The sequence below is a fragment of the Micropterus dolomieu genome, linkage group LG20 (assembly GCF_021292245.1).
Source record: "Micropterus dolomieu isolate WLL.071019.BEF.003 ecotype Adirondacks linkage group LG20, ASM2129224v1, whole genome shotgun sequence".
Lineage (NCBI taxonomy): Eukaryota > Metazoa > Chordata > Actinopteri > Centrarchiformes > Centrarchidae > Micropterus > Micropterus dolomieu.
The window spans coordinates 19,464,399-19,481,117 of record NC_060169.1 but is presented as its reverse complement, the minus strand read 5'-3'; the positions used below and the strand labels follow the sequence as shown (position 1 = coordinate 19,481,117).

At 39.5% G+C, this 16,719-nt stretch overlaps 1 protein-coding gene across 3 annotated transcripts in view; it reads right to left on the bottom strand.

Annotated features, from left to right (window-relative positions):
- The window catches only part of myo1ea (myosin IEa), a 60,409-nt gene that overhangs the window by 13,160 nt on the left and 30,530 nt on the right, over positions 1–16,719 (bottom strand). For all 3 annotated transcript variants that reach the window (XM_046032571.1, XM_046032569.1, XM_046032570.1), the window contains exons 7-17: positions 14,669–14,800; positions 14,203–14,337; positions 13,785–13,917; positions 9,751–9,947; positions 9,552–9,632; positions 8,794–8,880; positions 8,596–8,679; positions 5,849–6,016; positions 4,678–4,763; positions 2,204–2,285; positions 1,875–1,981 (exon numbers count right to left, since the gene is read on the bottom strand). In XM_046032571.1, coding sequence (XP_045888527.1) covers positions 1,875–1,981; positions 2,204–2,285; positions 4,678–4,763; positions 5,849–6,016; positions 8,596–8,679; positions 8,794–8,880; positions 9,552–9,632; positions 9,751–9,947; positions 13,785–13,917; positions 14,203–14,337; positions 14,669–14,800 — 1,292 coding nt within the window. The remainder of the gene's footprint in view (positions 1–1,874; positions 1,982–2,203; positions 2,286–4,677; positions 4,764–5,848; positions 6,017–8,595; positions 8,680–8,793; positions 8,881–9,551; positions 9,633–9,750; positions 9,948–13,784; positions 13,918–14,202; positions 14,338–14,668; positions 14,801–16,719) is intronic.

Sequence of the window (16,719 nt, the reverse complement as noted above, 5' to 3'; positions counted from 1 at the left end):
ACTCTGGTTAGAGCCTGTTTGTGCTGTCCTCTGAAGGGAGTAGTACACACCGTTGTAGGAAATCTTCAATTTCTTAGCAATGTCTTGCATGGAATAGCCTTCATTTCTAAGAACAAGAATAGACTGTCGAGTTTCAGATGAAAGTTCTGTTTTTCTGGTCATTTTGAGCGTTTAATTGACCCCACAAATGTGATGCTCCAGAAACTCAATCTGCTCAAAGGAAGGTCAGTTTTGTAGCTTCTGTAACGACCTAAACTGTTTTCAGATGTGTGAACATGATTGCACAAGGGTTTTCTAATCATCAATTAGCCTTCTGAGCCAATGAGCAAACACATTGTACCATTAGAACACTGGAGTGATAGTTGCTGGAAATGGGCCTCTATACACCTATGTAGATATTGCACCAAAAACCAGACATTTGCAGCTAGAATAGTCATTTACCACATTAGCAATGTATAGAGTGTATTTCTTCAAAGTTAAGACTAGTTTAAAGTTATCTTCATTGAAAAGTACAGTGCTTTTCCTTCAAAAATAAGGACATTTCAATGTGACCCCAAACTTTTGAACGGTAGTGTATATCACAGATACATGCTGACCGCTGACCCCACTGAATGTGGTATTGTATTGGTGGAAGTTTACCACTGCTGATTTTTCATATCCATCCTCATTTTATAATGTTTTGTTCTCTACATTGTGATATTTTTTTGTAGTATGTAATTATAAAAGATGAGAATAAAGCAGTTAATAAAATTTAAAGTGTGTGTACTATCAGTGGAGCTATTATCAAGAGTTATTATCAGCTAACACCTTTAACTTAAGCATCTTTGACCGGATCTACAGCACATGAAGGTCCTACTCCATTACCGGAAGGGAAAATCACAGGTCATTGTATGCAAAACAGCTGCGTTTTGCTAACGTTTTCCTCAAACAAAGACTTTAAGCACAACTATAGTACACTCAGCCTTCCTGTAAAAACAGCAGTTCCGGTGCTAATTAATGAGCCACCCTGCGCCTGACTCACAACAGGAAAGTCTTTGGCTCTGAACAATACAACAGCACTCTGCAGTTGAACATGTAATGGCCAAAGCCTGTGATCGGGGACGAAAGAGCGGGAGACTGGAACAAAGGGCTAAAAAGGGGGAACGTCTGAAACACATTGCACATGACTTCTTCAGACGGACAGAAAACAGCAAAAAAATAGAAAAAAGACAAAACTGAACAACGATCTAATGTTTTCCTTTTTTGAGAATAGTCAGAGACGCGGGCCTTCATTATATTTTGGACTTAAATGAAAGAGAAATCATGACTGATAGATCAGCTTTATGTTACACCACTTTTTTAGGCATGTGTCATGGGCTATGATCACGGGTGCACAACAAGAATAAAGGTGATTTTGTCTGCAATATCTTTCCATTTATGTTTATTGTCTGCACATGTCAATGTGGTGTTCACTTCTTCATACTATCTGGTTACCAGCAGCAGAATTTATTTCCTGTTTCAATAAGATTTCTTTCACTTTTTTTCCATCCAATATTGTATAATTTCACCCTCATTTACTGTACATTTTAATATATATTTATTATATATTACATTTAATATATATTTATTATACATGGTGCATGTAGGGTAAATCCCTGTCTCTAACTGGCCGTTCCTGCTCAGAGAAAACATGTCACAAATCATGTGTTCACTTGAGATCTGCTCTTAAACGTTACTCTCGCATGTCGAGTAAATTGCCTGATAAAAGTGTCTTTTTCTTCTCAGCAAAGAAGTTTTTAACCCTACTTCAGTGTTTGATACACACGCTTTGAAAGGTTGGAGTCACGTGATACAGTGAGGACGACAGCGAGTTAGTCAGAGTTAGTTAGACTTACCGGCTCTCTTCCCAGTCTCTGGGCTTCTTGGTTTCATTAGGTTTGATGCAACGGATGTAGTGTGGAGTACATTTCATCAGTGTGCTCACCAAATCATTGGCTTGTCTCTAAAGAGTTGAGTAAGAGCAAAGATCAAGAAAGGGGGAAAAGACAATGCTGATGTCAAAGTCATGAAAATCCAAAATGCCCTTTACTGACTGATTGCTGAAGGACACTCCACTTAACAGCAAACACGCACATTATCTTTTCAAAGGCCTTTTCCCACAGCGACCCCGATAACGTAGAGGCACAGGTACATACTGTACAGACACACTTTGCTGAATACACACCTTTATTTTGCTGCCGGCAGTTGTGGGTCGCCCCTTCTTTTCAGCGTTGAGGTTTTCTGGAAACAGTGCTCTGATGAAGGCGCTGTTGGAGGACAAAAGGTAAGGATCAGGGAGGTTAGAAGAACTGCTGGTATCATGCTTTAACCAACAAAAGCAAAGCGTTGCAGATGTGAAAATAATGTTGTGTTTCCCTGGCAGCCAAAAAACAAAAATGCAGTTAATGATTAAAGAACCAAGAACCATTGACCAAGGTCACTGGTTTAAATTCCTGAAGCACAAAGGAAGGTCTGAGTTGGGGGCTGGTGGGAGAACAAGATATGTGTGTGTGTGCACTCTATGCTGTATTTGCACAAACACCTCTTGTGCAGCAAATCTCCCCAAAACCACTGAATGTATGCTATCATTTGACCACAGGCTTGGTTAAATAAAATAATGAATTACTTTTGACTGAAAGTTTAAGGCTTTTGCCCTATAAAAAATGATGTTTCCTGAGAGTATCAATCCCATTTCATCCAGTGTTTTTCACCCTTATCTTTCTGTACGGTAAGTCATCTTTTTCTGTGGAGCATAGATAGTTAGATAGTAGTGTCTATGAGAATGTCCATAGTGGAGGATTTTTCTAAAACCAGCAGTTGGTAACAGTTTTTACTTGTGGAGGTAGATGTCTCTTTTACACAAACAGAGAAAGAAAACAAAATCAGGACTAATATCCAGTGACCTTGACATTAAACCTGTAACTCCCAAAAGGCTGAATATATGGACAGTAACACAATATTGGCTAACCAGTGACTCCTTACTAATGGGTCCCAGTTCATTTGCATTTCAAGGAACAACCTTTCTATCAAATCCTAAACTTTATAGCTGTGGTGTTTTATAATATCATCATCACCACCACCACCATCACCATCATCATCACTACACTATGATCTGTTGCTGCAGGTCAGAATGTAGCAGATATTTGTGAAGTTTCCATATCCTCAGGTTTCTCAGGACTAATTTCAAGGAAAGCAGCTCAGGTTTTTCTCACTTTTGATACAGATATACACATAATTGAGTTTTTTTATTTTTTTTGTCACATAAATATAATGGTCAAAAAGAAGAAAGTGGGGGTTTTAATGGTGACAAAAGGTAAATTTACAGCCATCTGCAGCTTTGGACTCAGCCGCGATGTTGGCGCTCAACACGATGATTTAGTATCATCAATTTGGACTTTTGGTTCTCACTACAATCTCACATGCTCTCACAAGTTCCTGTATTATGGTGCTACACTCACTTTTTAAGAAGCTCTCCCTCGAGATCAAATGACCCCAACGTTTTACTCAGAGAAATTAACCATGATATCTTGTAGTGTTTCCAAGCAGTTATGCTGCAAATTTAACACATTTAAATGTTTAATTTGAAGGCTTCAAAAGGCTTCGCTAGATTATCTGATGAAGGAAAAGCAAAAACTAATGAAAAGTCCTGCTCTTCACATTTGTGATCAGCACATGTCTCATGCAGGCATCAAGTATTTGGCTCCTTTTGAACTATGTCAGCTGTCTTTGCTTTGAAAACACACATAAAAGTGTGGTGACTGTCAAGCCTGGTCTAAAACTGACATGTACTGCTGCTTAGTATTTGACTTATTTCAACTTGGTTATGTCACTGCCTTGTTTGGTGTTTATTATTTTATTATTTCATGGTGCTTTTTCATGTTAGTATTTTTTTTTTGCTTTCTGGTCTTCTCCCACACTGGTATTTGTTTGGTTTGAAACATCTGACTCAAGGCTTTGGACACAGAAGAAAGGTTCAGCAGGTTGTGTGTACAAACAGAGCAGAATTCTGCTAATACTGTCCAGCTGACAATACTGGTCATTCCTTTCTTCTCGATTTAGACCTGCTGCTCTGAGGAATGAGGCTGCTTCCTTCCCCTTCAGGCTTCCTTTATGTGTGACTGTGCCAAACTCTTTTATCTACGCGTGTATACAGTACTGTATATGAGTGTGTATGCGATGTAAAGTGCATGTATATAATTTCCAGCACGTGTCTGAATGGGATTTTGACACAACCTCATTTCATGCCAGGGGGCGAGTAGTGGCTGAGGCCTGCAGGGATTACACAGACAATGCAGGCTGTTGGCACAGATGGCCACTTTGACACAAAGAAATCCCAAGAAACTAAAACACAGGGGGGCCAGACTCCACAATGCAACCCCACGGGGAGACTGCACTTGTAAGGCCAGACTGGGTAGAACCACAAAACCCGCATATCTGGACAGCCGCCAGACGTTATTCAGGGCAGAGGGCAGGCCATAACCCAGCCCTGCACACTTCTGCTTTGTCCCCGTCAGTTTCCAGATGCACTGAACGTCTGAAAATCTCATTCAGATATATTCAATTACATCCATATGCATCACAATAGAAGGCTCCCTTAAAGTGAGCACCATAGAACTCCTCACCACATGTCGGTGCAATGTGCAAATAGGAGTTACTTACATTTCACTGCTCTGCATCAACTCTATGAGGTCATTAAAAAGGACGTCTCGGTTCCTCTCACAGAAACCCTCTACGTCGTAGGACACCTGGAAGAAAGACATGCAGAAGGATTTCTAAAGAGTCATAACTATGAAAGAGGACGAGGTTGAACTGTTTGAAACCTCCAACAAAATGAAAGATGACACCTGTGTGAAAATAACAAATTATGACTGATTTTCTGGCCTAAGTCAATGGCTTGAATTTTACGCGAAAAGAAAATTAAGGGTTGCAGATCCAAACTTTATACCTCCCAGGATTAGCTTCCTTAGAAAAACCAGCAGTGGTTTATAAGTATATAAATTAAACAGTGTTATTTCTGCTATACTGTAGGCTGAGACTAGAGGAATGTTTCAAGCCCGGTCATGGGAGCCCCTCAAGTCTTTATGGCACGGCTCATTAAGCTTGCGGCATGTGTACCAGGCTGAGGCCACCACACATCTGGAGGATGACACGGGACATCCTCGGCCCAGACCACCAGAAAGAAAATGAAAGCAAAAAAAAAAAAAGAAAGATTCCAGATAAATTGTAACGTATAAATTGAATAAGGCTGATTTGACGTGTGACGTTAGAAGCTGTTGTTACATCAGGGGAGGGACGGCAACCATAAATAGATAGTGTTAGTTCAGACAGGAAAGCTTAAAAGGATGAAGATGACGACACGACTCCAGAATTAAAGTACCAGCTACGTAACTGGTATTTATGACAGCTCATACAAGTGGGGAGCAACAGGGACAGCTCCCACACCACCACACCCTGAAAAATGACATTTTAATAACTTTCTATTTCCAGAGGTTGCTGTCAGCTCCCTACTGCGGACTGTTTGCATAACATGATTGTTTTCAGTTTATACTACGGCAAAGGCAAGTGTTGGGAGGTGGTTGTAAACTTTATACTAGATGTTGTAATATTTCTGTTTTGCGAACCAAGGCATCAGTAAGACATTAAACTGTTATACACTTCTTGCCAGATTTCATAAATATTTATATTAAAACCTTTTATGACATATAGATGACGTCCCATTCAAACAGACAGAGGTGCTGTTAGTCAACAAACAGGAGGATGCCACAGTTGTCAGGGCGAGTGTACAAATGAACCAAACTCCCTCGAGAATGTATGCAGCGCTCAGACTGACCTTGCCAGCGTAGTGGTGGATGATGAAGCCCTGGTTCCAGCTGTTGAAGTGCTCATGGGTATTGATCAGGACTCGGAGCTTCTGCAGCATGGTCTGGTCGGCTCCCTCGCCCACTGCGTGCATGGTGGCACATACATCATCCAGCATGCTCATGATGCCAGGGGGATTCTAGGATCACGAGGGAAACATTTCACGTTAATATCATCCCAGAAGTCATTACTGTTGTATCAATTTCATATATTCTGAAATTTAAATTGTAGGTATAATTTAAAATTCAACACTCCAGGGGAAATAAGTAATAGAGCTGGAACAATTAATCGATTAGTCGATCAACATTAAAGTTTTTCATAAAAAAAGGAATTTATGACAAACCAAAATGCCAGAAATTCACTGGTTCCAGCTTCTCCACTTGTGATTACTTGCTGGTGTTCATTGCATTATATTTACATTTACTTATTTGGCAGAAAATGTCTCTGATCATTGTAAATTTAATTTCTTTAGGGTTTGGACTGACGATTGAAGAAAACAAGATATTTTAAGACATATGTTTTGCTATTTTCTGACATTTTATAGACCACATGAGCGATTATTTGATAATCTAAATATGAAATATTTTAACCTTTTGACATAATGAAATATTATAGTATGGTTCACTTTAGCAACTACAAGAAATCATATGTCTTAAACTATATTTTAATATAAAATTTGTGGCTCCATTATGTCCTAAGTTGATTAGTGGCCTTCAGTTTGCACAGTGGTAACAGTGTCTCTAACACAAGCCTCTGTTAAAAGGACACGTGTAAAGTTGTCGCTGGATTAAATAAAGTGGGTCTGGTGTAAAGAGCTGAACTGTCAGGCACCAATACAGATCCCCTGCTCCTCTCAGATAGAGGCTTGTTTTAAAACCCTTGTGTAGATTTCATGGATTAGTCTGCTCAATGGGACAGATAAATCAAATTAAGAGGCATGTCGGCACGTTTGAGGATATTAAAATGCAGGTCAGGGCAACAATGCAGAAAGTTGGCGGGAGCTTGCGACTCCGTTTACAACATGAGGACAAAACTAACAAATGTTCACGTGAGCCTGGCTAAATCTGTTTAGCCATCAAGATTATTTTTTTAACTTTTTATTCTCAAGTTTCTTGGACTGTAAATTTATGCAGGCAATAATAATACTGTTTTTTAGAATAACAACTCTGCTCTCAATAAAACTTTATTTATTACGTCCATCAAGAAGGTTGTATTTTCAGCCCTGTTGAGATTTCAAAGAAATTTGGTGAAAAGTCATGGACTAGCTTTCCACCACATGGTTCATGTTGCGGATTTAGATGTTTTATTTTATTTATTTTCTTTTGTTTCGTAAATAACTGCACAAGTGTGTTTTGTGTATGTTGTTTATGACAGAATAAAATCAAATAAAATTAAATAAAAATGACATTTTTAATACATTTGAACTATTTTTTAATGAACTATAAAATAAATCACATGTATCCCATGATTAGCATCTAATGATTATTTATTAATTTGCCAATAACGTTTTTGCTTAATCAAATAATCTTTTGTTCTATAAAATGTCAGAAAATAGTGGGAAAATAATAATAAAGTAAAGTAATAGTGTGGCATATCAAGATGCTGATCAGACAGCATGGGTAATGCACAGGTGTGCCTTAGGCTGGCCACAATAAAAGGACACTCAAAAATGTGCAGTTTCGCTGTATTGGGTGTGGGAGGGGTCCGGAAACCAGTCAGTATCTGGTGTGACCGCCATTTGCCTCACGCAGTGCAACACATCTCCTTCGCATAGAGTTGATCAGGTTGTTGTTTGTGGCCTGTGGAATGTCAGTCGACGAGAATGCAGATGAGCTTCCCTGAGATGGTTCCTGACAGTTTGTACAGAAATTCTTTGGTTATGTAAACTGATTGTTGCAGCAGATGTCCATGTAGCTGGTCTCCGAGAATCTTGGAGGTGAAGATGCTGGATGTGGAGATCCTGGGCTGTTGTGGTTACACGTGGTCTGCGGTTGTGAGGCCGGTTGGATGTACTGCCAAATTCTCTGAAACGCCTTTAGAGATGACTTATTGAAATGAACATTCAATTCACAGGCAACAGCTCTGGTGGACAATCCCGCAGTCAGCATGTCAGTTGCTCGCTCCCTCAAAAGTTGCAACATCTGTGGCATTGTGATGTGTGATGGAACTGCACATTTTCGAGTGGCCTTATATTGTGGCCAGCCTAAGGCACACCTGTGCAATGCCCTTGCTGTCTGATAACATCTTGATATGCCACACCTGTGAGGTGGATGGATTATCTCGGCAAAGGAGAAGTGTATCACTGACACAGATTTTCACAGATTTGTGAACAGTATATTAGAGAAACAGGCCTTTTGTCTACATGGAGAAAGTCTTAGATCTTTGAGTTCAGCTCATGATGAATAGGGGCCAAAAATAAAGGGTTGCATTTATAATTTTGTTCAGTGTGACAGTCTGACAAATGTTTTTGATGATCAAATAATTGATTAATTGATTTACCATTTCAGCTCTATCCATCATTGCCTATTATGATGTGTTTTTCATGAATTTGCATATCCACATGATTTTCTATTATACTATATACATCTATATACTAAAATCAAACAGTACAAACAAACTAAAATAAACAAAAAATTGTGCACCCTTGGTGGGAGTTGCATGCTCCCACTAAGGGTGTTCTGTTTAGTTTACTTCATTATTTATTTATGCTTTAATTACTTTGCTCTCGATGAGATCACAGACGATCTTGTTGTTGAAGTATTCAACCTGAGTCCACTTGATGCCCTCCTGCACATACTCCTCCTACAAAGAGAGACATGGACAGAGATCAGATTCAGAACATAAAACATCTAATGAGGCTGGAAATAAATAAAAAATATAGACCAAATACAGGAGAAGAATGTGGAGGAACTTTACCTGCTCTGCCTTCAGAGTCAGCTCAATGAATATCTGCTGCAGTTTCTCGTTCACAAAGTTGATGCAGAACTGTTCGAATCCATTTTTCTGATGAAGAGACAACATGCTTAATACAATCCAGACCAAGTGAGCTTTACGTTCAGTAGAGTATGGATATCCTCTAAGCTCAATGGGCTTTGAGGTATACGGCCTGTCTGATATTAAAGGAAGGGACACATTGTGCAATTCACTGCTCGTGCATATAATGGAGCTTTGGCCTGAACCTTACGTGAGGGTGTCTGCATCTTCCATTTATAACCTTTGGCCAACAAAACACAGCTTACCCTTTCTTTCTGCATACAAAAAGAAAACCATCAAACTAAAAGACAGAGCTAGTGGAATTGATTAGATAGTGATGTAATTTAGTATCATTGTACACGCTAATGATCTGTACTTGAAATTAAGAATTTAAGGCTCTTGCAAACCAAAATAATACAAAAAACACTTCCATTTAGCTTGTCCAATCATATCAACAAGTCCAGGACCAAACAGCAAGCAAACTAAACAAACAAATAATCAGATTAGACAAGCACGTTGAGGTCTGCTGTCTCAATCAGGAGATAGAACTTAATCCACATACTTTATAAATTAGTCTTATCCTTTCTGTTTAATCTGTTTAAATGCTCAAAGTTAATACCGGTTAATCTAATTTATGTGTTGCTGCAGAGTAAAACTCCAGTAGCCATGTGTCAGCCTGTGAAACAGCCAAAATCACTTACTTGGAAAATTTCAAATCCATAAATGTCCAACACTCCGATATTAAACTCCTGATGATCTTTCACCATGGCTTTGTTGATGGACTGAAAACAAAGTGTCACTAAAATAATTATTTCATTTTTGGTTATCACAGCTATGCTACTTGACAGTTCTGTATAAAGATGCACTGAACTCTAAAACAGTACAAACATGCAATCATACCTCAACCAGGAAGTCAAACACACGTGCATGCAGGGCTTTGGAAAGGGCGTCACGTGTGTAACACGCCTGCTCCACGTTCAGTGTCACGTCGATAGACTCCACCGCATTTCCCCACTTGCTGTCCATCTTCCGGCTCGTCACTTTCTCCTTCAGACGGTTCTGGTCGATTCCAAGCAGAAACGCGGGAAAGGCTAGAACTGTTAAAAGGCAGAAGATAGAGGAGAAAAGAAGAGAGGGAGCTTTAGAAATGTTCATTTTCCTATCTAAATCTGTGTTTGAACTCTACACTGGTAAGAAAAACCATGAAGAGTATGTATGCTCGGCAGGAATAACTGCATGTTACAGCACAGGACAGTCATTGTAATTCTGCATGAATTTATATAAGTTACCAGCCAGTTACAATATACAGTACAGCTATAATAATATTATCACCAGCAATCCCATATGACAAAGAAATAATGTGGCTATTTAAGCATGTCTAAAGGTATATTATTGAAACACAGACATTCCAGCCATGGCTCTTCTTTAGAGCTAAGAGATAAGCTGATTAATTCATTGCCAGAAAATCAATCCCCAACTACTGATATTTTTGTTAGCAAAAATGCCACATAATTCTTGTTCCAGCATTTAAATTGTTTTTATGTCTTTTGTATCGGTAGAGAATATTTTTGGGTTTTGGAGTGTGGGTTGGATAAAACATTGCTGCTGTTTGGTGACATCATCACCTTGGACACTGGAAAAATTGTAATTGGCATTTTTCACAATCTTCTGACTTTTTATAGAGTAAATCACAAATTGAGAAAGTAATCGGCAGATTAATCGATTATGAATATTATTGTTGTTGGATTTAAAAACAGGTATATTGTGTGGTTGTACTATTAAAATGACCTTAGAAAAAAAGCAGCATGTAATGGGTCCTACTCTGAAACAGCAAAGAGACATTTCTCTGAAAATATGCAATATGCAAATCAGTGCAGGAATGCATTCATTCGAAACAGCAGCCTCATGTATCCTTTGCATAGCAGGGAGAACCACTGCAAATCCAGTGCTCCAATATACCTTTTGCACAGCATTATTCTTATCAATCGGTGATAAAGTCTTACAAATCAGAAAAGTTTCACCGATAATCACAATGCATGCAATTGTGGTGTAAAGCCACAAAATCGGGTCGATTCTCTGGCTAAATTGCAGACACAAAACATCTTCTGGAGAGAATTTAGAACACACAAGGTTTGAATTATAGCTGAATGCAAAACAGAACAATAGTATTTGGGCTAAACCTTGAAAGAAAGAGTGAGAACATCACAGATCATTTGTACTGACCTGGCGTTGATATTCTCCCCTGAGAGCCCCTCCCTGCCTTATTACAGTGACTCACTTCCCCTAAAAGGAAATGGCTCTTAGGGCTGCAGACTCACTGTGTCTGGGAATGCATTAGAGCATTGCAGTAGCTCCCCTTATGGGACATAAGGGTGTGACTGACCATACGCCTGCTTAAATAAATAGGAAAAGTCATTTTTCGTTTTTGGCAGTAAAAGTATGGATTGTATAATATGGCCTGAAGGCTTTTACAAAGGCTGTGTCCGTGAAGTTCCCCCGCAGGAAATTTGTTAGTCAAAGTGGCAGTGCATGAGAGGAATAGGAGGGAATGTTGTCAGTACAGAGGTTTGCGAAGCATGTGGCGTCACTCATCCCATGAGATGTGACACAACAATCCTGGCACTCAATGCTTCACAATATTGACTCTGCTTAATTCAAAATACCATTTTGGATATTTGCATGTTTAAGTTCAGGTGTGGGATTTTTTATTTAGTCATGGTGGTGCAGAATGAAAAACTAAAGCAAACCTTAGGCTCAAAAGACATGATCAAAATGTTGCCATCATTTTCAAAAAGATCCATTTTGATGATTGATGAGATTTTACTGATGCGATCATCATACTTTAATAGCTTATTAAGTAGGGCTATTTTGCAACTGGATGCAGTGACCTCATTGTGTGGAAGTCTTTGTTCTAAGTTAAGCTAACTGGCTGCTGGCTGTGGTTTCATATTTAAGTATGGCCATGAGAGTGGTATTGATCATCTCATCTAACTAAATAAGCATACTTTCTAAAATGTAAAACTATTCCTTTAAGGAACCTTCTCAACCCAACAAACCCACTTGTACAGATTCATTAGATTCGGGCCATTACAAACTTATGTTATGCAACAAAGGCTTCCTAAAACCCACAGAACTCTATCTAGAGATCTTATAGTTTCCAAAGGTACTAAAGGTTTTACGTTGAATGGTGCAGCCATAAATGCCAAACTGTGCATAATGCCAAACCCAAAAAATAATTCTCCTATTGAAAGGCTTAAGAGATTAAATTAGTAGGCTAATTTTTACAAGACAGCACATCACCATCAGAATCAGGTTACTTTTAAATAAATAATGTCCCAACCAGCCAAACAATGTCCAAATCATTTGTACAAGTAGTCTCAGAATTTCTTTCAACAAGAGATGACGCACTGACTCTTGTTGCGGAGTGCAAGTTGATGTTTTTGTGAACTTGACTGGTGAAGTCTCATATTGGGAAGCAGGGGTCTGAATCTGTGCAACACACTGCAGTTAAAGCACACAGTAAGTGAGACTGGAGGAAACAGGAAAGGCAGAGTGCCGCTGTTACGTCTGCACAGAACAGACCAAGGCTTTGTACACTGGCAACTTCACTCTCATATGCATCATACAGACACAGCATGAAAAGGAAGGATAAAGGAAAAGAAAAAGGACTGAAGAATAAAAGGAGGCAGGAGAAGCCATGAGGTAAAGCCACAGAAGGAGAAGTATTTTTCCAAGTAATTTTAGTCTCTGACGAAATATGCCCAGACCTTCAATAAGAGCGTTTTATTTTCTGGTAATCTAGCATGGCTTGGATTACACCAGACAGTTGGCTGTAGCCCTGCATTAACACAATAAAACTTCAGGGAGTGAAAGTGGTGAGAGAGAAATATCCTCCAAAATCAACCAGAGAAGGGTAGCTCAGGACACTGAAGAGAGCAGAGACATTCAGAAAGTCAAGAACCCATTGAAGAGAATGAAATTAAATTTACCACAAACCAGTCTGAACCTGAACATCAGCAGCTTTGTCTTTAGCCTCAGTCATAACCATAACACTGTATCACTGTCTTTTTAGCCACGCTAAAGCAACTGATTTAGTGTAGACCTACATTCATGGTCCCCAGAGGATAAATGCTACTGACTTTGGTAATCCCCTGACCCATTCATTTAATATCTGGATTTAGAAATATCTAGATAGCTATTAGAAGGACTAGCACAACATTTGGCACCTGACATTCATGTTATCCAGAGGATGAATCATAATAACTCTGGTGATTTCCTGTCTTTTCATCTAGCACCATCATCAGGTCAAAGTTTATAAATAAATGTGTCTAATAATTTGTTGTTTGACAAAATACCTGCAAAACCTAATAATTTGTGGTTAGTGCTAATTAGCAAATGTTAGCAACACATTACACCAAGATGGCGAACATGGTAACACTACACCTGCATGTTAGCATGCTGATGTTAGCAATTAGTACTGCTTTGCCAAAGTACAGCCTCACAGCTAGCATGGTTGTGCACACTAAGTATTGTTGTAACACGCATTTAGAAGAGTAACCATAAGAATGCTAAATGCCGATTTAACCTGAAAAAGATGTTTCTCTCAGAGTCTGATCAGTTTGAACAACAACAGCCACACTGCCTTTTTGAAGGGGAGTAACATTGTTGGAGCCTTGAACATTAACAGTTAACTTTTCATATCTCAGTTAACTGATAGTGTATTAATTTTGTCTGTCAGAGACAATGGCTGTTGATAGTCAAAACAAATTAAAATGTGCCAGGATAAACCTAAATGTCAACAGCAAACTAAAAGTTGCCCATGGTTGTTTTCATCAAGGTTTAAGGTGAGGTTTAATTGTTTCTACTTGTTTAAGTGTGAACCACATTAAGCACAAAACAAGGCAGTGATCAAGTCCTGGTGTGAGCCTACTTACACTCTTCACTCTCCACAGCAGCGTAGTTGCCCACCTCCTTGAAAGTGATATTTCCCAGGTGCAGGACTCCAGCCACAATCTGAAGCACCATGGCGCGGTCCTTCGCTGAGATGCCAATCACATCCATGGCATGCTGGGAAAGGAAAAGATCATGCTAAGTCAGGGCCGTAGTGTGGGTTTACTCACTCCTGTGGTACCTAGCTCATGTCCTCTAATTACTCTGTTTGCGGTCTCACTGGTAAACAAAACCAGGAGGAGATCGTTGGAAAAGAAAACAAAAGAGGACTGGTAGGGAGAGAGAGGAATGTAAAGAGAAGACCGTGAGCCACATGAACACTGGTATGAGATTCATAGACACACACAACACCGCCGAGGGTGTTCAGTTATTGCAGGTTAAACAGAAGGAACCAGACTGTACCATTGTCTCCTGGAAGTCGCTCTTGTCATTGATGTCGTCCACTTTGTAGGAACCAGACTGATTGAGGTAAGTGTAGTAATCCAGGCTTGTGATTCCCAGGCTGCTCTTCTGCTCTCCACTGGCTCCTTCTATCAACTGTAGAGCAGAAATTAATATATGTGCATTGTGGATGCAGTAGTACTTGTCATGCTTTTGCACAAAGCCTGTGTTTAGTATAATTTTTATACATCTTCATGTTTATATACTCTTTGCTCTACTTTGCATGTGAAGAAAACTGCACTATGTTAAGAATGAACTCTTTTTTCTTTTCCAGGGACCTCGAGCCATCCACAATGAAAACAGATTGACCATCTTCCTCCAGCCAAATGGCACGTCTAATCCAATGTGTCCTGAAATCCCCTAACAGCTACTCTTCACAAGCCAAATGTGTCCCGTTCACTCGTCAGCTCAGAAATACATGTCTCACCTGATAGAATATATGGAAACTCCTCTCTCCGGGATTCCTCATGACGACACGTGACTTCTCCAGGAGAAAGTTGGAGATTTTCCCTCCGTCTGGTTCGCCACCAGAGCTGAACTGGATCTCAAAGTATTTCCCCTGACGGATCAAAGCATGTTTGTTTTTCAGTATTGGAGTGAGCTGCTATAAAGCAAGACAGAGCTATTAAGATCTGAAATACTGGCACCTGTGTGTGTGTGTGTGTGTGTGTGTGTGTGTGTGTGTGTGTGTGTGTGTGTGTGTGTGTGTGTGTGTGTGTGTACATTCAAATAAAAATCTGATCCTTCTTTTTGTCTTGCTCTCTTCTCCAGACAAGCCTGTAATATAATATCTGTTCCACTCACAAAAGTGAAAAGAGACGCTATTTATTCAAGGACAGAACCTCATCAAAAGTAGTGCTCTCAGGCCATTGGTGCCAAACCAAAATCATTTCCCCAATACTGGATCTAAAAATATACCAAGTAGTGAAACAATACTGCTTTGTATGCTAACCTGAACACTCAACCCATAAACTCGTAAATACATTCTTTTCAAGTCTTTGCTGACTGGGTTTAAGCAGCAGTACTGTAAGCAGTAGAGGAGGTGCCTCCGTGGCTCTGCATGTATGTCCTTCTGTGCAGCATGTCCTGACAGCACAGCTCTGGTTAGTCAGGACACACATGAGGTCATGTAATAAAACAGAAACCAGTAGAAAAGCTGTTACTGCAAATCTTTGTTTTCAGAAGTCTCTCTGGATCCAAAGGTGCCCCACAGAAATGTTGAGTCCTCAAATTATTCCGAAGTATTACCCACTGCAGGTCTTTAGGTGTGAGCAACACAGGATTTGCACTGTAAGTAGGTTATCCTAATGTTGTATTTTCCCAGAGTCATTCTCACTCACAATGCAAATCAGCTTTGGCACATAAAAAGACATTTGAGGCTGAAAAATGTGTCCTTGGAGGAAGATTTTCAAATTCACTCTCCTTCTATTAACTTTAGCCTGTGGGCACTCTTTAAAACAGACTTTCATATTGTTTCTTTGGTAAACAAGAAGCAGTTATGAATTGAGCCACAATGTTGGGCAATCTGATTCACAAAAAGTGGAAAGGCCAACTCATAAATGAAAGCCTTACAAATCTGCTGGAGTTGTTGTTCCTCACGGTCTTGGCGTTGCCGAAGGCCTCAAGCAGCGGGTTGGACTGCAGGATGATGTCTTTGACATGCTGCGAGGAGACAGATGCAATGAGCTGTAAGCTACATCACAGACAGACCATACAGCAGGTAGAGATACCACACCCTTGCTGAGAGGCTGGTGTGTACGTCTCTGTAACTTTCCACTCAAATGCGTGCTCGTATTTGAGCACACACGCACGCACGCACGCATGCACACACACACATACACACAAATGCACATTTACAGATAGACACACAAGGTCTGGACAGCATCATCTTTCCTGTGAGCCATGTCACATGAGTTTTAAATCGGTACAGCAGACAGAGCTATTCCCACTTCCATTATTGTACACAGAAGTTGAGTGGAAGTAATTTCTTGGACTAAACATAGTCCTGTATGAAAGGAAAAAAATAAACACTGAACTTCACACTATTTACAGATATACATTCAGTTTCAAAACACACTGAATCCAAGGGGTGACAACTTAAAGTAAGAACACATTTCTCAACATGGTCTCAATATGTGTTTATAAATATTCTATAACCATAACTAAGATTTTGGTTTTAGTTATGTATGAATAATAATAGATATGATTTGTCAAACAGATGAACCGATATGTTAATGGTAGGGAGTTATTATCTGTTTAAATCTATTCTCACACATGTGTGTACACACCATAAACACATTGCATAAGAATGCATGTGCTGTACTGAGGGAAGGGAGCCGTGTGAAATGGAACTGATGCTGAACATGCTGGAAGAGGTGGAGACCAAATATGTGTCTGTGTGTCTGTGCGTGTCCACTGTAATGGCTACATTTGTTTACAAAGCAATAATAATAATAATAATAATAATAATAATAATAA